The sequence below is a fragment of the Cavia porcellus genome, unplaced genomic scaffold, assembly GCF_034190915.1.
Source record: "Cavia porcellus strain 051 isolate PalLab524CR breed Dunkin Hartley unplaced genomic scaffold, mCavPor4.1 scaffold_12, whole genome shotgun sequence".
Classification (NCBI taxonomy): domain Eukaryota; kingdom Metazoa; phylum Chordata; class Mammalia; order Rodentia; family Caviidae; genus Cavia; species Cavia porcellus.
In genome coordinates this window covers 75,965,198-75,989,309 of record NW_026947495.1, presented here as the reverse complement: position 1 = coordinate 75,989,309, position 24,112 = coordinate 75,965,198, and the positions used below count along the sequence as shown (strand labels likewise).

At 41.0% G+C, this 24,112-nt stretch overlaps 1 protein-coding gene across 2 annotated transcripts in view; it reads right to left on the bottom strand.

Annotated features, from left to right (window-relative positions):
* The window catches only part of Gls (glutaminase), a 70,132-nt gene that overhangs the window by 5,794 nt on the left and 40,226 nt on the right, over window positions 1–24,112 (bottom strand). The window contains exons 13-15 of one of the 2 annotated variants that reach the window (XM_063259454.1): window positions 23,037–23,168; window positions 22,029–22,121; window positions 58–119 (exon numbers count right to left, since the gene is read on the bottom strand). In XM_063259454.1, coding sequence (XP_063115524.1) covers window positions 58–119; window positions 22,029–22,121; window positions 23,037–23,168 — 287 coding nt within the window. Of the gene's footprint in view, window positions 1–57; window positions 120–18,437; window positions 21,037–22,028; window positions 22,122–23,036; window positions 23,169–24,112 lie in introns of those variants that run through there. The other variant, XM_063259455.1, reaches the window with a different exon arrangement.

Genomic DNA, 24,112 nt, shown 5'->3' with positions numbered 1-24,112 from the left:
TAGAAAGATTTGGTGGGCACCAGGTGCAGTGCACGCTGACCTCCTCTGTTAACTTACCTTCGAAGGGCAGACACATCTCCAGTGTATGCAGCAAACAGAAGGTTTATCACGGACTTTACCTGTGAAGAAAAGAAAGCTCAGAGCTCCATGGGCAAACACACAATGTCCAGGTTTCCTGGGAAGTATTTCCACGCACTTTGAATGCTCTAGCCAATCGCCCATAAAGTCATCCCAAGTGCACACTAATGAAAAGAACACACCTGGTCTTTCTTTTAGCAGGACGGTGAGGGAAGATTCAGGAATAAGGTATGGTACACAGGGGAAGGGATGGAACGATGGTGTCTGCGGGACAGAAGAATGGGTCCTCACAGCCTGGAGGTGTCTGTACTTGGGGTACTGAAAAGTCTTTAGAACTCTTCTCCTTTAGCAAGGTTTGGCTTGGTGAGTCTTAGCAAGTCTGTATTCTGATAAAGTTCACATCACACCCTTATTAAAAACAAAATCATGCTAGATACATGCATAACCTCATCCGCCATCACTTTCTTCACCAATCATGGGCTTTCTTGTAATTCAAGAGAAAAATTCAGTGCTTAGCATTGTAAACAAGACTCTGGGGCTGCACTGTGCTTTCTTGGGAAGAAAATCCAGTTCTGTGCCCAGATGGTACAAACCAGAGCCTTCTCAGAGCCTACGACACTGCTCAAAATATCCAGTCACTGTCGCAGTGCGTCGACTCATGGCGAGTATCTTTATCTTCAAGGTCATTCGTTCACTTTTGGTTTGATGTCATAAAGACAGCTTATGAAAAATTCCACTCTACATATCCCAATTTCATCTCACACTCTGCACTTCAGCATTCACACAAAACTAATGCTGGTCTCATTGGTAGAAAGCAGAATATTAATTGGAGGGGTAGAAAGTAACTTCACTCCCCACTAAGAAAGCTGTGGCTTCAGCATCTGAAACCAGAGCTGGGTATACTGGTATACGCCTGTAATCCCAGCACTGAGGAGGACTGATTCAGAAGGACTGCAAGTTCAAGCCCCACCTGGGTAACTTAGTAAGACTTTGTCTCGAAAATCAAAAATAAAAGGGCTGAGAATGCAGCTCAGTGCAAAGGTCCTGGCTTCAATCTCTAGTGTTGTAAAAAAGAAAAAACATCTGAAAACTAGGATCCTCCCTTTGCATGACAATTTCCCTCTCTCACAACTGGAGAATGGTAAACTAACTGGAACTTATGACTGCTGGGCTTCTCTAATTCAGCATTTTCAAGTGTTTTGTAGAAACGGGTCACAAGATGCTCTGCAAAAGTAAGGCTTCTGTGGTTGGATGTGTCCTGTTGGATGCAGAATCTCTTTCCTGGCAGTCCATGAGCATGGGAGAGCCCGTCTAACTTGCAGAGCTGTATACCCACAAAATGCCACTACTTACTCTACGTGTCAGAAATTTCTTCAAGACCACATGACCTCTGTCCCTCTGGTCCACTGGCTTCCCTTCCTACCCGGGGATGCACCCTGAAGCCAGCCCCTCCTAACAAGTCCAGAACACTGTCCAAGAGGAGAGACAGTGTCACCCAGAACGTTCCAAAGCATTTGTCAGCATCTCTCCTGTTTCTAGTTGTTGGACCCCTGCATCTCAAACCTACACATTTTAGACAAAGGAGCTAAACACAAGCAGATGTGGGGTTTTTGTTTGTCGTTTTTGCCCCTAGGTGACTCTTTTGTTCCTTGGTGAGCGACCTCTACCCCAGATGCCTTCCATTTATTTCCTTTTTATCGGGATCACTTCCAGATTCTCAGTGCTCCTCATGCCAGGAACACTGACTTGCTGTTAGAGAATATTCGAATTCCCACAGTCTCCTCCCTGCCTGACGACTTCTCTTCCCGTGCTTGCTCCCCTCAAACTTTCTTTCCACCTTTAACACCAAGAGTGACCCTTGAAACAGACTATACTCACCAAAATGTTACTGAAAGAGGAAACGGTGTTCTCATCTCTCCCCTCTCTCCTACAAATATTTGCTTCTAATACTTTTTTTCCTTCCCACCTCGCCTGGAATGCAAAAGCCCCCTCCTCCTTCCCAAGACCCACTTCTTCCCCTAAGCCCTCCAAACGTCCTTCTCCTGATCCACCATCAGCTTCCCCCTCCTTCACAGGCTCCCCAGGCCTGCCTACCACGGTCACAAATGTGTCCCATTTTGAAAAACTGCTTGACCCCACTTTTCTCCCCTTCCTATTTTCCCAAGGATCCTGTGAAAATCACCTTCACACCACAGTCTCCTCTAAAGCACTCAGAAGCCCAGCAGCCTTCCCGTACCCGAGTCCACCTTGCCCGATACTTCCTCAAGCCCATCTTGACTGCCACCCCCTCATCCCAGAACCCCAACACCCTGTTGGCTGGTTGGTGGGTGCATCACCCCATCTGTTGCCAACCAGCCCTCGATTTTTAACATGACGTCCCCCAGTTTCCTGTCCTCCTCTCGGTTGAATGGTTCCCAATCTAGACCTTTCATCCAAGTCACTGTTCCTAATCTCCAACTCTGAGGTTCCACTTATCTGTCACCCTGGCATTTTAGACTCAAAATCAGCAATGGCCCTGAGAGCCCACCCTGAAGTCCATGTTCACCTGCCTACCAGATGTCACCTCCAGGGGCATATCAGGCATCTCACACCGAGGTCCAAACTAGTGACAGCCTTGGCTCTCCCGGTCTGGGGATGATGTGACAGCTCCCCTTGTTCACCCTACAACCTGCAGCATCACTCAGGGTGGCTGTGTTTGCTCCAGCAGCTTGGGTCCTCCACAAGGGCACCCAGCCCAGCCCAGCCTCTTCCCACCAAGGGAAGGTGTCCTAGCGCTAGTGCATCTGCTGGGAGGAAGGCACCTTCTTCACCAAAGGTGCAGACAGGAACTGCATCTTCCCAGGAGCAGAGTTACTAATCCACAGGAACCCATCATACGGGATCATATCCTTGATTCTGTGCTCTCACAATCCACACCTAATGCCTCGACAAGAGCTCTGCATTTCTCACCCCAGTGCTTTTTTTTAAGTTTTGAGACAGGGTCTCGCTGTGTAGTTCAGGCTGGTCTTGAACTCAGGGATGCTCCTGCCTCAGCCTCCCGACACCTATATATCCCAGGCCCACCACCCTGTCCCTAGCCATACCCAGCAGCGGTCACGCTGGTCTCACTTGCCCTGTGTGCAGCCAGCTCCGTGAGTTTATTTACAGGTCATCACCCAAACTAAAACACTCCTCTTCCAGCACTCCTCGTCCCTTCCCTTGCTTTTTCTTTCCAGGCTATTGTCGCTCATAATTACCACCCACATATGTATGTACCTGCATGCATGTCTACAAAACTGTCTTTGTCGCATTAAATATGAATTTCATGAGGCAGAGGCCCCATGTCCCTTCTTCCCCTTCTGTAGCTGACTGCCTACAACATACGTAATTGGTAGCCACTGAAGAGCTATTGACTATTCTCTGCCCAAGTGTCAGATACCCCATTTTCACTGCCATTCGGGAATTCAATTACAATCACCACTCGTTGCTTTCCCTCCCTTCACGTCTGTCTACACCTTCAGAGCTGGAGTCTGGCTTTATTCACTCTCCTGCCTGCTACACCTGCTTGGATTCCTTCCACCCCGCGGCCCCGAATGTGCCACACTCCCCTCATCATCTTCTCCAAATGCTGCTTCAATCACAGTTTCTAAGTGAGGGTGTCGAGAAACTCCAGAATCATCAGTGATAAACGTAAATTCCTCAGCTTTCCTCTGAGGCTCTTCAGTCTGCCTTATTTTTTCTCTCTCAACCTCGAGAAGAAAAAAGGAGCCTTTTCTGCTGCTCTTGTTTGGTTTGGTGTCTCAGAAACCCAGATTCCCGGTCAACCCTTCCCTGCCTCCAGGCCAGCCTGAAATGCTTCCTCGCTGCCACACTGCCACAGGGAAGCCACCCCAGCTATCCCTCATCGGCATTACTTGCTGCCTTTCACCCACACGGCGCCCTGTGACAGCCCGTACCAGGTACCAGGGACAGCTATCCTTGAGATGCCTCCTCTCTCCACCCTGAATCCACCCTGGCACCTTCCAGCCACTGCATTCCCACCTCTGGAGAGCACCTTGACTCCGCCCACCTCTCACTGAAATGCTGTTCTGTTCTGTGGATGGTTTTCCAAGTGAGATCCTGCCACACTCACCTACCCACCACAAATGCCTTGTAACATCTGTGTGCCCCAACTCCCCCACTCCTGAAGCAAAAGCTGCCGCCCAGCACTTTTCCACCTGGGCAAGAAGAACCCTCATTTGTGACCAGTCTCCTACCCTCCACAAAACAAGCGTTCCTCTCTCCAGACAGGAAAGCACTAGAAGGCAGCATTTAAAACCAAAGGTGCAAATGCCCTTCACGCCAGCAAGCAGCTACTGAGATCCTAAAGTGTGTAAGTCTTGAAAGGAGCTATGGGTAGAATGCTGAGGAAGAAAATGAAATGGATTAACAGCTGGGAGGTGACAGATGGAGTGGTAAATTGTTTCAGGGACAGTTCACTTCCTGCTCTGTGAAAGCATTCTGCAAACATTCCCAAGTAGGAGGACACACAGTCTGCAATGCCTGTCAAGGCAACACCCCAAGGGGGGGCCCCTGCCCAAGTCCACTCCTCCACCTTGGAGACACTCCGTGACAATCTAAACGCTAACCAGAGCCCCCGCTGGCTACTTCAGTTAGTTTTAGAATATCCATCAAGAGAAAGCCAAGGTCCAAAAATAATAGCTAACAGCAACCGTCAGGCATGTAAACACAGGAGGCCTGGGTGCTGATGACTCATTCCTCAATAACCAAGAGGCCGGCCACACTGGGCGCTCATGTGGCCTCTAGGAGGGCTCTGACATCCAGTGGAGGCCCGCCCCTAGGAAAGAGCAGCTCCACTTGGGTAGCTAGCCATCAAACAGTTATTAATTAAACGTCCAGAGTTCTCCCTTCATTTTGCTGATTTTCCAGTACTACTGTGCTTTGCTTACTAAATCTGTTTGTCAGAGCCTGCCGGAGCCAGACAGCCTTACCTTAGTTTATTTGTACAAATCATAAAACAGTAGGACAGAAACATTACAGTGCAGAGTTCATTTAGCACTGGCATGCCTGCCGTACTGGAATCTCATTTTTCTCCAGCTAGAATCAGGCAGAGATCCTACCAATTTTGCAAGTCCTATGGGGAGCTTGTGTAAGATGCTGACTTGTGTGACTTGCACTTATTAGCTGTATCATTATATCAGTTTGTATTTACACAGTGACTGATCCTACACCACCCAGTATTCTAAAGTTGTAATTGTTTTTGTTTTAAATCCTTGGCAGGCTGCAGGTAAAATATACTGATGGATGTATTTTGTTTCTACCACTGAGATTAATGTGTTGGCTCAAGTCACAAACATGAATTAGTGATGTCGCTGGGATGGAACTCAGGTAACTGGATTCCTATTTCCGTAGAATTTGACCTTGATGATGTGAGTTCTTCACAGAGCTCAACCTTATCCAAAGGACAGAAGGAAATCAAAAGATTACGTAGCAGTCTGGCTCTAATTCCAAGTCCTTTGCTAAATACTGGGAGGGGAGGTGGAAAAGGGGTCACTGGTTTTGTTTGAGCTACTTTATTTCCCACTGTACCACCAACTGCAAAGCTGAGCTGTCCCTTGCTTTTCATCCTTAGTTTCTGTCCTCATACAAAGACTAATTCAGCTCTTTTGTGATGGCTTTAAAGCAAAAAAGATCAATAAAAGCAAGGAACTGAAGAGCCCCCTCTGTTTCTGTCCCCTGGAGTCTGACGCACGCTCGTCTCCCGTTTCCAGGTTGCTACAGGATCTGTGTCACGGAAAGGATCCTCCCCTGCATCTGCTAAATAAACCATCGTGACTGCAGATCCAATGTTGTTCTAAAAGCTTCATTCCAACGCGGCCGCTGGAGGTTTTGAAATGAAAACAAGGTTTCAAACTCCTTCCTAATGTTTCCCTCACAGGCAGGTTAAAACACAGAACTCATTGTAGCATAAAAGAAAAACTGCCGTTCCCAACTATGTAAGTCAAATTCCTTGCTGACAAAGGGTAGAAGAATAAACCTGTTCGTGGCATGTGTAATCAAATGTATTCCCTCTTTCCTTCGCTACTGAGTGTAGCATTAGAAAGGCTGCATACAATGAAATTATACTTCTTTCTTTCTCTTCCCTTCCCCTCACAAGAACTGGGCTTTAAACCCAGGGCTTTGGTACTGAACTACTTTCCCCCACCCTTACTGCTTTTTTCACTTGAGACGAGGTCTCACTAAGTTGCCCAGGCTAGGTTCAAGCTCACAGTCCTCCTGCCTCAGCTTCCCAGAGCACAGGGATTACAGGTGTGCACCCTCCTGCTGGCTTTATCCGGCTTTTCTGATGAGACAGCTAAGCTGAGGACGAGGCCACATGCTCTAAGCTTCCCAGTGGTTTATTCAGGCACCGAAATTAATATGCTATATATAGACAAAACTAATCCAAAGTGACCAGATCAGGGGATTAGAAACACCCTTCTCTGGGAAGCGGAAAGCAGCAATCTAAAGGCCGTATTTCCACATTTCTACACAATTACAGGAGTTCTCATATGGTAATTTCAAGAGAGAAAGGTCAATCAATAGTTTTACACTAAAGGAAATTTAGGGATTATAGGAATTTTATGTTCACAGTACAAGGTCAAAATGGCACTTGCAGACACTGCAGTCTGCTTCTGAGGTAGCTAACATACACTTCAGCATACCATTTCCAACATCTCTCAGTGAGCAAACATTAATCAGAGATAATTTTATTTGTTGGTAAACTAAGGAGTCATGAGCATCCCAACAGTCCGACAACTCAAAAAGACAAAAAAAAAAAAAAACAAAACCAAAAAAACTGAGTATATATTATTTTTGACAAAAGGGTGCAAAGCAACAGCTGCCTGGAGCCAGGCCGGCTAAGTAACGGGCCTTGTTTCTGGGCTGCTAAGTGGCAGCAGGGGACCCAGGCCCAGCCTGCCCAGTGCAGGGACCCACAGCACTGCCCAGCTACTGCAGCAGCAGATTTCCTCTGGGCGCCTGGCCTTCCTCAGCACAGTACTGATGAAGATACGCTGTAGCAGGAGATCAGAAACGAGCAGTGACGAACCAACCAGTGGGAAAAACACACACACAAGGCCCCGAAACAGAGTTGAAGCTCTGGTCCTGCTGAGAAAGACAACAAACCTCCAGCAGGGACATGGGAGCTGTGAGCTCAGTCTGGAGTTTAAGGACCTCTGCCTCCCAGCATGCACCGGACCAGCAAGGGTCACCTTCTAGAGCTTTCGATGACGCAAACAGCCCACTGCAGCACATGTGCTGCGGGTTCATCACCACTGTCCTAGTTCCAGCTATTGGAACCAAGCAGGCACATGGACTTTTATCACTGTTCCAAATACGACACGGCCTCACCGACTGCCTGTTAGGGGAAAAACACTTGCATCGGTCTCCAAGTAACCATACTTCACTGTGTTCTCTCTGAATATACAGAGTATCTGCATACATACATGTGTTTATGTATTTGTAGTTGCGCACACACACATAAACACATACCCATGTATACTTATGGCAGTACTAGGCATTGACCCCAGGCCTTGTATACACATGACAGGCAAGCACTATACTCCAACCCCCATTTTTAATTTTGGGAGTGGGTGTAAGTTGCCCAGGCTGGCCTTGAACTTGTGACCCTCTTCCCCCAGCTTCCTGAGTAGCTGGGACTGCACCTGGCTTAATTCTATACTTTAATGTTTATGTCACAGTTCTACTGTAGAAGTCCACCATGTGTGCTTTATGGATGCTGCATACACGCACATGCACGCACGCACACATACAGGCGTAATCACAATGTGTTCTCTTGTGCTTTTCACAGCATTTTCTAGGCCAAACTAATCTGGTCATTATTCAACTTACAGCACCTGCCTTCTCTAGCACATTATGCAAAAAGCTTCAGGGGAAAGACATTTCTGTCCTCAAATTAAAAATAAGGGTAAGGTGTGGTGTGTCTTTTTGGTGTATACTTCCAGCTCTTTCTTCACTGGACCATCTCCAGGGTCAAACACGCTCTATGCTACTGGACCCAAACCTGATTTTTTTGAAAAGGGGAGAGGTAGGTGACCAAACAATAAAAAATGACCAAACTACATAATATAAACATTTTCAAGTAACATATTTTAGTTTCAAAATAAAAAAATAGGAAGAGTAACACATCAATGCCTCCTCTATCTGGTACAGTCCAACATTCCAAACTTCTTGAAATACTCTTACCCTTGACTCCCCACAGCACCGCTACGCTCCATGGTTGTCTCCCTGTACTCTGCCCCACGAGGCCCTTCTATTCTGTTCCCTGGGTTCTCTTTGACTTCTTCCCTTGTCCCTGACCAGCCGCCTCTTGGGCAGCCTCACAATCTCCACACGCTGACACTCAGACTGCATCTCTGCTCACACCGCTCCCTATCCCCACCGGGCAGCTCAGAACTGGACCCTCCACACCAGTTAGCTTCTGCTCCCGAGAGCCAACCCCTCCTCCCCTCACACACCAACAGCATCTCTGCCAGGTTAGAGCCCTGCACTGCGGTCCTGTAGCCAGTCAGAGCAGTGGAAGACAGGTGTCTGGAGAAGCTTTGCCCCGGTGCAGGTTCTGGTCTTTTCTCTCCTTTCTTTTTCCATGTTTGTCATTGAGTGGGGCTAACAGGGAAACAGCCAGCTCGCAACATCTGGTGATGGTTTATGAGGCCTAGGACCAGCACCAGCACCAGCCAATCCCTAGGCTGGCAGGAGCTGTGACTGTTTATCTTAAGATGTTACTAGTTCTGGTCTTTAGCTTATTGTTGAAAAAGTAAAAAAAAAGGAAAGAAAATCCCACTATCATTTAACTCCTTTATGGTTGTCCTGATCTTTGTTATCAAGGCTAAAATTCAGCCCCCTGCCATACTCTCCAAGTTTGCTTCCTGTTCTCCCCATCTCACTTGCAAGGCAGGTGCTTATGCCACTGAGCTAAATCCCCAGCCCAGACTCGTTACTCTTAAAACCCGGTAGGCAAACTCCTATCTCATCTTTTACACCCACCAAGTACTATGCTGCTTGCATCCCTACCCAATCTGCCTGCCTGCCCCTACCCCTCACCTCCAGCCCTGCCATCACCTGTCCGCCACTTTCCCACCACCTCACTGAACAGGCAGCATTCAAAACCCAAATTACGTCATCCTCCTTCAGAAAAGCTTAGATTCCACGATGCATTGTGAGGTCTGGAACTCTTGCTGCATAACGTGGTGGCGAGCTCACTCACAGCCGACTGTCTGTTCCCGTCACTGCTTTCAGTGCTGTCCCTTACCTCCTCAGCTGTGCTGCACCCCTTCAGGTTCTGGGGCCCCAACACAAAACACAAAGCACCCCCCACTTCCTTCACAGAGGAGGGCGTGAAGAGCAGAGGCAGGTGCACTGACAGCTGGGGGTGGGGAGTGTCTGGGAGCTACCACTACTCTGAAAGCATGAAAGGTTTGTGGGGTTTGGGCGTGGAGTCTGAGACCTCCAAGCCATTGTACCCTTTGGTCCTATAGCTCCTCCCCTCCGGTTCCTTCTAAACATTACCATTAGTGGGAAAACCACCTACACCGAAGTACCCAGACTAAACAACATACTGTTATAACCTCTCCCACACACTTTGTTTTCCTACCACTCACTTAAAAATTGCCATTTTTTAAAGAAATATCATTAAAATTATAGGTAGCTATTTTTCCCTGCATGGACTCCTCTTCCTCTAAGAAGCTGTCTGAAAATTGCTGTTTGAAGATCAGTGTCCCTATTTTTACACTTCTAACTGTATTGTTACTCGTGTCTCATCAAGCGTGTTAACGGACATGGGAAGTACCACTTTGCAGCCTGCTCCCCAAGTTAAAATCAAGCAGATCTCCATGCACTGGCATTCAACCACTTTCCATCTCGATTATGTCATTATTCAGTATCTTGTAAATTACACACTTCAGTAGCTGGACTGTCCCACTCAATTCCTCTCTGCATATCCTGTGCACCCTGCAGTTTCTAGCACTTAACAGACAAGCAGTAAACACTGAATGAATGAAAAACAGTTGATTTACATAGATCTGAACTACTCTATCAAATTAGCCAAGCCTCTTAGGCTAATTATGTCTGAGGGTGATATAAACAAAAACTAATAGAATGTTCAGGTGAATAACAACGCTCTCTCAATCCTCTTCTGGTTCATACTTGGTAGAAAAACGAAGTAAAAGAATTTAAAGATGAAGTATTTTCATTATATATTAAGGAATCTAACTTTGGACATTAGGGAGGGACATGTATGTACTTTAAAAGAGAACATGAAAGCAAAACAGCATTCCTGGTAGACAGGAAGGAGAAACTGTGATAAATAAAGTGAGGATGCAGAACCCTGAGCCGGACACGGAGGAGCCCCAGCCTCCTGGAGCCACTCTGTAGCCTCACAGGGGAGAAGGCATTTCACAAAGGCAGCGAGCTACCCAACCACTCCATACACTGTGCTTATTACAAAAGCCGTATGGACAGAGCAGCCGAAATGGAAAGTGGGCTCATCAACCGAGTAAAGGTGGGGGGACAGCTGGGACTTCTGTGAGAGCTACTGCAAAAGTAGGCTCACCACAGGATAACCTCATGGTACAGTAAATACAGCATATCTCTTTAGGAAGACTGTGATTATATTTAAGTCATTAAAACTAAAATACATAGATTAGGCCCATCATAAATGCTTGCAGAAAACATAGAAATTCCACTGCTGACAGACTTGTAATCTTAGTCCCTTCTTCAAAAACTGGATCTAAAAGATTTTTACTCTTATGGGCATTCAGAGAAGGCAAATGTATTTCTAAAATAGTTTGAGAGTTTCAACAAACTTCTACTTTTCTTTTTTTGTCTTTTTCACTTTTATCGGTACCAGGGATCGAACTCACGACTGCCTGCTTGCAAGGCAGGTGCTTATGCCACTGAGCTAAATCCCCAGCCCCCAACATCTATTTTCAATGCTAACATACTAATTTGTATTGAATGCTGTAGAGTATGTAACAAGAATATACTCTAAGTCATGAAAAGCATTCACAGCAATAATAAAGCTAAAGAATGATTCTAACATTAAGATTCTGAACTTTTAATCTTCTATAATCAAGTACTATTGGACTGAAATTTCCTATTTTATTTTATTATTATTTTGTACTGAGGATTGAACTCCTGACCTCATGTTTGCCAAGCAGGCGCTTACTTGGCTGAGCTAAAACCTTTAGAACATAAAACAGATCATGTCTGATTCTATCTGCTCAAAACTCCCCAGTGGGGATAATTTTCATTAAAAGGATCTTTGGGGATGGGAATTTCTTTTCTGTAAATTGAATGCACATATGTGTGTACATTAAAACCAAAGAACACTGGTGACATGGGATGTAGACACTTCTTGCTTTATGTGAAGCATAGTGAAAAACAAACTTCACAGGATAACCTCATTTTCCCTAAGGAACTTTGAAACTATTACTGTCTTTCCACTTCCATGACATATCCCAATTTCATTAGTAAGGTGACATGCAAAGTTCTCATTGGACTTTACAGCTTAAGAAACACCATCAGTGTACAGATCCTGACTCTATACAGCTAAAAGTTGAGACCCGAGGGACTGTACACAACCTATCACAACCTACAGGGGTAATAAAATATCACTTCACAGTACTTACATACTTTATAGCTTTAATGAGGATTAAAGAACTCTCAAACCATGCTTCACACTGTGGTAGATCAATAAATGTCAGTTACTACCAATAATCCTAGAAGCCACTATTCAAAATTTGACATCACCAGGATTGTTTGTGTACTGTTATGTATGCACGTCTTCTTTCTCCAGTGAAACTGTTAGTCCAAGAAACAAAGAGAAAATCTATAGCATGGTGAAATGTCAAGGGCAGGCCACTGGGCTAAACAAACTCGGGCTAGGTCTGGGCACCGAGTCTGCACACGCTAAGCTTGGGAGGGGCTGGACAAAGGCTGTGCCACAGCCTCTAGGCACAGCAGGGACCTTTCCTCCACTTTAAATTGCTGTAGACTTTAGGTACATAGGGTCCCTGCAAACCTGTGACCGAAACTCAGTGTGGATGATGATGATGAAGGTGGTCCCACTTCATGGAGCCTGGGGCAATTACTCACAGAACCAGGAAGTCTTTAAGAATGCTACATCAGGTACTGTGAAACAGAACAAACTTTACATCCATTTTTTTCAGTAGAAACCATACATGGAAGTTCATGCCTACATCATACCCACTGAGATCCTAAAATACCCACAGAGCACTCAATGACGCCAGAGAAGTCACTGGACTACAAGGTAAGCTAAGGGAATCCATTTATCTTTATGTATTTTTAAACAAAAACACTCCATGCCTCACCATGGCACCCAGTAAAACTTTGCAGCTAGACATGCTAGCACGAGCCTGTAATACTGGCACTCCGGAGGCTGAGGCAGGAGATCGCTGAGTTTGAGGCCAGGCTGCGCTACACAGTGAGTTCAAGGTCAGCCTGAACTACATGGGGGGGGGGGGGGTTTGCAGAACGTTATAAAACACAATATGCAACTGATTGGTGAGTCTCTATCCAGGGTCCCCAAATACAGTGCCAATGTACTGACACATGCATGAGTAAGCCCATGACAACATGACAAAGCCCAACCTGCAAGGGACACCAAGTATACCACACTGCTTATTCTGTGATGGACAGAAAAGTACACCTGCATGGCAGAGCAAGTAAGACGACTTCACAAGGTTTTATTACTTTACTGAAGACAGTCAACCATTTTTTTCTCCATCACTCTACAAGTGGAAAAAGTAACTCTTTAAGTTCTGTTGAAATGTTTTAGCTGAAACACTTCACAAACAGGTAAGTAGTGTAAGTCAGCCTCACACTTCCTAAGACCACCCGTTGAAGCTTCTTTCAGGCAGAAATACTGAGGCACGGATCTTTCGTCTTACTAGAGGGTTTATGGTATCAGTTCCCACAGAATTTTAACAAAATCAACTGTCCTGTAATTTCTTTAAGATGTCAATGGAATTACACTGTACAGAAAATGTTCACCTCAGTTCAAACAAACACTTCAAACAGTATGATTTGGTTTATTTCTTTATTTAAATTATAAGTTGCGTGCAAAGATCTGGACCCAAGATGCATACACTCAAGGCCCTGTGTAATAAATAAGCAGTGACGTTGAAGAACTCTGCCTCTTACCACGCTGGGGCCTGAACCCAGGGCCCTCAGCCCTGAGCTGCGTCCCAGGTTTTTGTTCCTTTAAAATTCTGAGACAGGGCCCTATGAAGTCCTAGGCTGAGTTTGAACTTGAAATCTTCTTGCCGCCTCAGCCTCCAAGAAGGCTGGGGTTACAGGTATGTGCCACCACGAGTGGCGTGGCGTATTTTAAAAATTCTATTTGAAAGAAAACTAGAATGGTAGATGTCGACAATACTAAAAACACTTGGAAGTGAAAATACAAACAACATGAAGATTTGGAAATGAAAACCCCTGAGTGATTCTGATGTAATTGTAAAAATTACCTATTTTCTACCAAATATGGTGATATGAAAGGATGAAAAAGTGTAATACTTCAGAGAATATAATTTAAGTTTTGCAATTAGGATCTTTAATTCCGAGTGACTAGGAAAAAAGAACCAACAGAACTTTGGTGGAGTTCAATTAGTAATTTATACCATGATTTTATATAACATCACTCTCATTTAATGAATGAAAGGCAAGATTTAGGATTTTTTCCCCCTTTTTTGTGAGACAGGTTCTTTCTGTGTAGTTCAGGCGGGCCTTGAACTCACCGTATAGCCCAAGTGGCCTTTACACTCAGTGATCTCCCTGCCTCAGCCTCCCAAGTGCTGGGACTGCAAGTGTGTGCCACCACATCTGGCCAAAATCTAGGATTAAGATTACATGCTATTCCTATGAAACCCATTTTATACATTAGTCTTTAATAATTATCTGTGAAAGATACATCCAAAATAATGAAAACTATTCATTCTAATTTAGGATTAAAGAGAAGTTTAGCAAGAGACTCAAGATCAAGATTTTGACTTAAATTTTTTTTTTTTTTACAAAGGTATGGTTCAATTATGAGTATTTAGTTACACCTGCAAAACTGGTATTACTATTTCAGCATCAATCATGTTTTAACAAGTACATTTTGAAAGCACACAATTTATAATAAATTAAGTGTCTCTTCAAAGTTGAGATTCTCACTTCTACAAGCTTGTAAGGAGAAAAGCCCTGAACAGGCAAATCTAAATTTTGAGGAAAAAGTAATTTTTTTTAAAGTGCTGAGTATTAGGCCCAGGGTCTCATATATTCTGACTGTTCAAACTTTCTACCACTATGCTACCCACCCTAATCCAGAAACCAAAGCTCTTTGGAGAGTACCAGTTTACAAGTAGCAAGACTTTAAAAAATTAGTGCATTGTCAGAAAAGAACGTAATAGTTTTCCCCCATAAATAAAAAATAAAAACCTCACCTATGAAATAGAGATTAACACTTAAAGACAAAGTATACTACACACATAATAAACAAACCAGCAGCTCTGTTCTGAGGTCTCTAAGTGGACCTAGTTGTCTAAAATAAAAACAAGGGAAGTAGCTAAACCTATTTTGCATATGTCTACAATGCAACATGCAAAAAAAAAGAGTATTGTTTTCTTTGATCAACATCCTTAGAACTTGAATAGTTTTGCTTATTTTAAAGTCTTTTTACTTACATACAGTGTGTCCAAAAAATGCACACACACTTCAGGGGAAAAAAATAGTGTTTCTTCAACAGGTAGTCTTGGGGGACCCCACTGGATGCTGTGTATCACAGAAACCCCACTCCACTGCTGCCTTTAGAAGGGAGATTTAAAACGCATGTCTAGCACCCTCAATGACCAAGGTACCCAGGCAGCAGCAGGTCACACTCATAACGGTCGAGAAGCTGATGGCCAGCACTGCTATGAATCTCATGGTATCTCAATACGTGTAGCATTAAAATAGACAGGTTTTTCTTTTCCTGGGGAATCTATTTTAAAAAGCCAATGGTACAGCATTTATTTTTAATGTCACATTTTCACTATACTTTACTTTCTTTCAAAGGTTCTAGGGGAATGCTTTATCTTTTCAACAACTGTGTAACTGTAACATTCACTTCTAGCTTTATCAACTACAACACACCACCACTTACCAGAAAGTATAATTAAGTAATTTAATAAATGCTGAAGGTACAACCAGTCTGCCAAATACCCTACAGTCATATTAATTACTGTCGATTACACTTCTTACTAAAAATAAACCAAAAATCTGTCCCAACAAAACATGTAACTCACCAACCCCATCAAAAAACAAAAAACTCGGGCCGGCATTTAGCTCGGTAGCATAAGCACCTGCCTGGCCAAGGCAAGGTCCTGAGTTCAATCCCCGGTACGGGGGGTGGGGGGGAATACATAAATAAATAAATTTTAAAAAAAACTGTAAACATGGTAAGAAAAACAGAAAAGAGACAGGATGGGAGCTCCATTCTGTGGGCTTAAATATAAGATTATGACAAATAAAAGTATATCAACAAAGATTCAAAAAGGCTGCACTGTTTTCAAATTAAACCCTTTAGTTTCAGAACACAAATTTAATTAATTGTAGTATAAGAGTACAAATTTGGGACAGAGATTTTCATCATGTAAACAAAAAAGTCACCAGAAATGCAAAGTTAAAACAGAATTCTCAAAACTATTTCAGGTAATTCTTCCTTCTAAAAAAATCATTTTAATCATCTCAGTGTGTAGACTTAAAGTACTTTAGCAAGATCAACATCCAGTATAACAAAAGGCTATTATTTTAACTGTGTATTTAGAAAATACACCGAGCTTGTGTGTTTTCTCAATGATTTAACTAACTATGACATTTTCAGTGTTTATAACTTACTATTGGAAGTAATATATATAAAAATACCAGACAGCACCCAAAAAGCATCACACCTCAGTGCTAATTAGAGTCTACTTTCAGTTCAAGGTCAACGAATTAAGAAGTTATTACAAAAGTTTCAATCACTTCACATACATGGCACACCGTACTTTTAAAATCTCCCTTTGCCACAACTTGTAAAAATTACTAAAGTAGAAATATAATTTCTAAACCAGAAACAGTAAACAGTCAATCTTAAATTTCCTTTCTTTTATATGCTCAGAAATGTAAATTGAAAAGACAGTCTGGCGAGGACAGTAATAGAATGTTAAAACAGGAATCTTCCTGTTTTAAAAATAAGTTCCTTTTCTATTGCTAAGAATTTTAAGAAACATTATATCTTGTTTTATTATTTTTACAGCTCAGGTATTTTGCTTCAGATGTTCTTATAGTAGTTTTCTAAACTTGTCTTATACATTTTACGATATTAATAAATTACTGGCTTAAAAAAGAACCTGTCATAAACCAACTAAATTTCATTTCTCAGCAATGTAAGAAACAAATTTTTTAACTATTATAATTTAAAATAAAAGGAAAGAGGATGAACTTGGATATACCTGAAGGAATGTTCACATACGATTTTGTTCTTGGACTACATGCCAGAGCACAGACTAAGGAAAAGCCCATTCTGAATAAATTTAAATGAAAATCTAGGTGTCTAGTCATGATAAATGGTGATAATCGACATTTTTACTGCACCTTCTACATCTAGTTTTGGTTTTATTACACAATGCAAATATAACATTTAATATAAAATAGTAAAGAAAGATGAAATCACGTGCGAAACAGGCTGATCAGAAACTTTATATATTCTGGTATCTTTGAAGTCATCCAGGGAAAAAAATTCTTACAATAGTAAAGCAGACTCCATGAACTACATTGTACACAGTGAACAAAATGAAACCATTCTACAGCCGGCCTGATGGCACTCTGGTAGGCTGAGACAGGAGATTCCAAGTTTGAGCCCAGTCTAGGCAACACAGGGAGACCTCCGCTCAACATGAAAAATAAACACAGGTGTTGCTGAGGATGTTACTCAGTGCAAAGGTGTTGGCGGCAATCCCTAGCACTGTGGGGAAAACATTCCACAAAGTAAATTCCCAATCTGAGAAATACATTACTTGCTTTAAACTGAACATAATTCTTTATAATAAATACTGGGAAATGTTTTAAAATCAGGCCTTACATGCAACCAGGTATCACTGTCTTTTCTTTTTGGGCGCTCCTCTGTAACACTAAGTACTTTTTTACCCTGACAGTGCTGCAAGAGTAAAATGGGAGGGCTGGGATTTAGCTCAGCAGCACGAGTGCCTGCCTCGCCTGCCCAGCAAGAGTAAGGTTTTTGAGTTTGATCCCCAGTAGCAAAAAAAAAAAAAAAAAAGGAACGGGAACAGCAACAACGAATCCTCTAAGTCAAGTTTAAGTAGAATTTTTTAATATGTATTTTGGGACAGCAAAAAAATTTTCAAGTTCTTTACGGCAAAGCCTGGAACCACCTGCACATAATATACTATGCGGAAAGCATGGCTAGATTTAGTAGAGGGGTAAAATAAATATGCAGGCACCTTCACATGCATTACACAGCCATCAGTGTGTCCGCAGTTCCCATACACACACGTCTGTGAAATGCCACTGTCAGATACAGAGCACCAAGCACTTAAGGCTTTCTCTTTGCTTCCAAGACGTTTTAAGAAAAACGTAAGTGATCACACACTGTTATACATGTGCTGAAATATTTCAGAATATATGCTGACACTCCCTAGTAATCTACATAATAGTATTTCCCCTTTCAAAGTTTAAAACAGTATATTTGAGAAATCTCTAGAATGCGAATGGTAGATTTAATCAAATAGAGAACTGTAGGACAAGGTTGCAGGAAAAAAAAACCAAGTTTCTTCTGAAAATTAAATCCCTTAAGAAAGCAATGAAGGTGACTTTTTATCGTTCCACTCAATATAAATTGAGAAAATTTTATGCTAAATCATTGCTATGACATTCAATTTAATCATGTTTTCCTACTGTTAGGGCAACAACAGTTAAGAGTCACACAGTGAATATCAATCATATTCTCCCTCACAAAACAGAACTGCCTTTTTGTAAGTTATCAAGTAGAAAACTAATAATTGGAAAAAGTCTTTTTATTCAAATAATGCTATAACCGATAGGAAACAACTTTCCCCCTAAAAAATCCACCAATGCTGCACCATGCCAAAATAAATAAATAAATACAACAAACAAACAATCAATCAAATGAATCCCTTTCCAGTATTTCTAGTTTCGCTTTGAGAAAACCTACAAATAAAACACTGAAAAGTATCTTCAAGAAAAATAAATTTCTAAGTTAAAATCTCAACTACATACTTAAAAGGCTAGAGTTGCTTTTATAAAAACAAAAAACAATGAAATCAGCTTAAAATAAATTTATTGTACAATACAAAAAGTAGGCAAACTGGAAAATAAAGGTACATTATTAAATATACAAAGCAAATGAAAGAAAGCTAAACAACACAATGTTTCAATGCAAACACTAAGATAAAATGCACAACATTTATGCTAGAAACGAAGTATTTTAGGAAGAATATGCATTTCAAATGAAATGTTAATGATGTGGGAAAAAAAGAAAAAAAAGAAAAACAAATATGCTATCTTGTAAATGCTTGAATATCAAGAATCAGTAATGGCACACAACATCAAACCCAACAATACTGGGTACTTTTCAATAACTTTATTTGAAAAGAGTTAGGAATACTGACGGAATCAAAATATGTCCTTAAAAGTGGCAAAGTTTTTTCTTGTTGCAGGCCTATTCACAATCTTACCTCTCCTCCTGTTTACACCTTTCTATAGAAATTTCTAGATGCTTGTTCTTAACAACATTCTCTAAACACAGCAGCTGGTAACCACCCTTCCTTCCAAGTGTGCAACTCAGCTGTCACAGCTGTGTATGACATGAAGTGTCACAAGTAATCTACTTTTGAAATCTGTACTAATACGCACACAATGTGAAAATCTTTATTTTATAAAGACAGTCCCATCTCTGAATGAAATAGCAAAATACAACAAGTGTGAGCATGGGGGAGATAAGGTCTTTTCTCAAGGCATTCAAGTAAGTGATTGGCAAATGGCTCTGGAGGAACCAAGGGAAAGTGACACCATTCACAGGTGCAGAGGTGGCAAATCCTTGAGACCACGAGGGTAGGACATGCAACTGACCATCAGGGATGGCTGATAAAAATAAGGTCCCTGGTAAAATCTTCTAAAAGTTAATGGCTTAAGTATTTAAATTTAACACAAGAGTCAGCCCCAGAGGCGGCTGACCCGCACCTGTGGGAGGGAACTTTTCCTTAATAGTCCACCAACTCAAGACAGCACGTGAATAAGGTTCTCCCATCTCCATCTGCACTGGCCTAGAACACAGGCCGCAAGGTCTCCCCTGCCACTCTGGCCTTTCCCCTACAGAAGTGGCCTCCCACATACACACCAGTATGGGGGGGGGGGCCAGACCCCAGGAGGGGCCACATGGAGGAAGAAGTGTGAATAGGTCCTACAGGACTTTACAATCACTTTGCCAAGACAGATTTTCAAAATACTGTGCATAATTACTTGAAATAAGATTATGTAGAACCTATGGTTCTCCTTTTAAAAACAAGTTTTGATTCTCAATATTGCATTTTTATAACCAAGCAAAAGGAATCAGATCTAACAGATATTTTAGGGAGTATACTAAACTCATTTCCTAAATTCTCTATTAAGTTTAAATAGAAGAAATGTTGTTATAATTTATCACAAAAGAAATATTCATTAGTATTTATGAAATTATTAGGGTAATAAAATTATTAAAACCTAAAAAAAAATCAAAATTTCCCATTCATACTTAAATATAACAGAAAAAGCCATGTGGGTAATATGAAAAGAAAACCCATACTTCAGATACTCCCTGTCTCTCCTAACCAATGGTTAACTAACCATGATAGCTGTTTAACAAGGAGACGTTCCATTGTCTCGCACCTGAAACTCTCTGGCTGGAATGTTTCAGTCACGTTGATATTCCTGTGCACAGTAATTCCAACAGAACTAGAGGTGCACCATGAAGAAGCAAGAAGACCTACTTCAAAGTTTGATAACATTTTAAATAAATTTTTAAACATTTAAAGCCATTCTATCACTAAAAATGACATACATGTTAACTTAAGCTAAACTTATAATCAGCTATTTTAAATAAAATAATTTGAGATTCAATGCAGTGGTACCTTGGTGGATGAACTTAATCTGTCCCATGGTCCTGGGAAAGATGGCCATCTGTATATGTCACCTGACCTGAAGTTCCCAAACAAAACCCAAACTGCAGCACTCAACACTTGTTTGAGAACCAAACCGTTTGCAAACAAAAGCGTTCATGAACCAAGGAACCACTGTATTTTGCCCCTTTCTAGTTCTGTATTTAGCATATAAGCACTGTCTATTGTCACTATCAACATCATGTTGGTGTTAAAAGTGGAAAAAAATTGCAACAAAACTTATAAATTCAATTTGTGAAGAAGTTTTGGCGATGGGATTATGTGACTATACACTTAAAATTTTAATTACATGAAGAAATTTTTCTGATTTTTCTTTTAGCATTTTTAAAAAATAAACTTGTGTCATAACTTGTAAATACTCTTTTAAATACCAACAAATCCATTTTAAATCTATTATCTTCATACAAAATTATAAGGGAAAAAAAAGTTTTGTGGTTCCAGCACCTGCAGTTGAAAACACACGCGTACACACACACAAAAAATCAAATAAATACTTCAAAAAAGCTCAGATGATTGCTGGAAGGTTAAATGAAGAGCATCTGAAACTAGGGCCATTTCTTTAGCTTTTTTCTCCCAGACTTTCCATTCTATACACTACAGTTGTAGAGATGTCCTCGTTTGACTCAGGTGACACTTTTTTCCATACTGTCTCTTTTAAAGCAAGTTCTTGTTGGAGACTTTCATAGTCCAATGGTCCAAAGGAATGCTAGTTGTTCAAGCAACATACACAATTTATTAGTGCACTTGTGTGAAGAAAGGTCCAAGCTACAACATGGTATTTGTCAATGAACGTTATTACAATCCGGTAACATTTTCACCCACTGTGGTCTGGTATCTTGCTCCGCGTTACTCAGGCTGATGCCCACCACAGTTTCTACTCTGCTAGCTTTGCAAAATCCTCTGATGTTACCATGAGTTACTTTCATTGACCAAACATAAAACTTTTAGTTTGGCACTAACAAAAATTTACTCAGTATGTATTCAAAGTATTCACTACTTACAAGTGCATCAGAGCTTAAACAAGTAATCTTAGTATAAAAAGTTTCCACATGGATAGAAAGGAATTAACATTCTTAACACAAGCCCCCTGGTCCGGTGAAAATAGCTCCCAAAATACATATAAATGTATGCATATGTAGGTATAATAATATGAAGCCAAACACAGGGATAATATAATAGAGTATTTTAAGAGTATGAGGAATGTTGCATTAGACACTTATTTAGAAAACGTATTTCATCTTCAATAGCCTATAAAACTTCTTTGGGGGCTTCATAAAGTTTGTCGTTAATATGGGAATACCTTCCCATTTATATACTCATCCATCTACGAAGTGGCAATATGTTTAAACACATTTCAAGTAAAAACTGTCACTACAAATATTATGAGTAAAAATAAGGCTTTCTTTGTAATTTAACATGTAGCACTTTCTAATGTATTCTTTCAACAGAATCAATTCTAAAACTTGCTTAAAGCAGCAGAAAACAGCTGCTGCCCTTAGGCTATCTATTGCCAATTTAAATAACAAAACAGTATCTAATACCTTTGTGTTAGTGATCCAGAATTAAAGTATCAGTTTGTTTACACTTTTTCATGACAGGCAAAAACATGAGATGACTAACAAACTTAAATTTTACTTAAACACCCAACACTCTCTTAAAAGAAAGCTGCAGAATAAACTAAGAAAGAATTTGGCTTACCCTTTGATCACCACCTTCTCTTCGAGGATCAAGTTTTTTTGCAAAGTGTCTCAAATTATCATAGTTATGGAAATTACACAAAGAAACAAGATCCTATAAAAAGTTATAGGGAACAGGTGTAAGATATTAGCTATTCAGTTACAATGTGCTTACATTTTAATAAACTAAGCTAATTACTATCCAGATTAATTATTATCTCACAGAAACCACCACTGCATGCTCATCAAGCTCACACTGCATCAGGACTGAAATCTGAGTAAGGTACAAATGCAAGCTGTCAGAACATTTCTGATGAGCAAGACTCCAGGCGCAGCCACTCAAATTCTCTACAGTAACAAGCTACATGGCGGAATTCATCTATGAAATAAATAGTACTGTAAAACGTAAGTAAGGTGGTTATGATCTTTCATGATTTCCTTTATATACAAGCCAATGTCATTCTCTAACTTTTGTAAAATACGAAAGATTAAAAAAAAAATCAGAATTTTAATTGAAAAAGTCTGCAGGAAACATTATGGCACTACTTAATATAGACACTGGGAAGCAATAAATGTAAAAAAAATCAGAAGCTGAAATACTAAAGAACTGGGATGACAACTGAATTAATCAAAAGTAACAAATTTTTAAATTTTATTTGCATATTTCCTTAAAGATTTTTAAAGGTAGTAAATATATTAAAATATTCATATTAAAGATGATATAATAAACTATAATTCTTAAAATGCTTTGATTTTATATTATTTCTCTATTTTTTGTTGGTTTTGAAAACCAAATTAATTGCAACCATGAAAATTAAAATATAAACATCAAGCAAATGGAATACTTTGTGAGAACAATTAAACGGGAACTGCCTATAGTTCCTCTGTGAGGTTCTCCCTGGTATCCAGTAACTAGCACACTGTAGGCAGAGGGAGCACCAAGTCAGTGAACTACAGAAAATAGGTGACAAAGAATCAGTGGCTGCCTCAGTTTCTATGGTCCTTACTGTCATTAAGATCGTATGCTTACATGACAGAAGTGAATTCCTTTAACACTGTTGCCCATCTTGTCCAGGGGAGGAGACCAGCACATCATGCCCATGACATTGGGGACAACTAAAAGAATGCCTCCAGCAACTCCAGATTTTGCAGGAAGACCAACCTAAAAATAATTCGGTAAAATGGAGATTCGTGTCAACATTTTAAAATACAGACTGTCACGTTCAATCATCAGAGAATTGGCTAAAAAGATCATGACAATATATACAAGAGAATTTCAGCCAAAAAAAAAAGTAGGTAAATATTTATCAACTTGTTTTTAATATAAACACAAAGGACAAGCTATAAAACAGTTTTTGGATATATTAGAATATAGAAAAAAAGTTTGAAAGACACAGTCTTAAGCTGTTAAAGTAGTTACATTTAAACTGTGTGGCTGTGGATTTTTATCATCTTATTCTTGAATAATTTTCTAACTGTTCTAAAAATATGCACGTATTGCCTTTTTTTGGGGTGGGGCTGGGGGACCAGGGATAGAACTCATGACCTTGTGCGTGCCAGGCAGGTACTTACACCAAAGTACTGCTTTTATATATAAAGTGATTTTTCAAAAATATTTCCAACTAGTAAACAATGAGAAACTACATGTTCTTAAAAGATTTCCTAGGCATACTGTACTATCTGAAAAGGCTCTCAGCAGTAAGACAAATAGTAATTCAAGTCAACACGCTTTAAACGAGATTACATTATGCAGACCTTGGCAACTATGATGAAAGGCAGTCAGTACCCTCGGGATGGCTGGTGTTCATTAGTGGCTGACATTCAGACATGAGCACGCGCGTGCTTGCTCGCTCTCGCTCTCGTGTGCGCTCTCTCTCTCTCTCTCTCTCTCCCTCCCTCCCTTTTTTAAATTTTGAGGCAGTATCTTGCTAAACAGCCTAGATAGGGCTCAAATTTGCAATCCTCCTGCCTCAGCCTTCTGGAGTGCTGAGATTACAGGTATGCACCAACTCAGCATGGCTCTGAGGTACTTCCTGACAAATGTAAGCCAATGATGCAGTATTGCACAAAACTTCGTAAGCAAACAAACAAAAAAATCCCACTTGA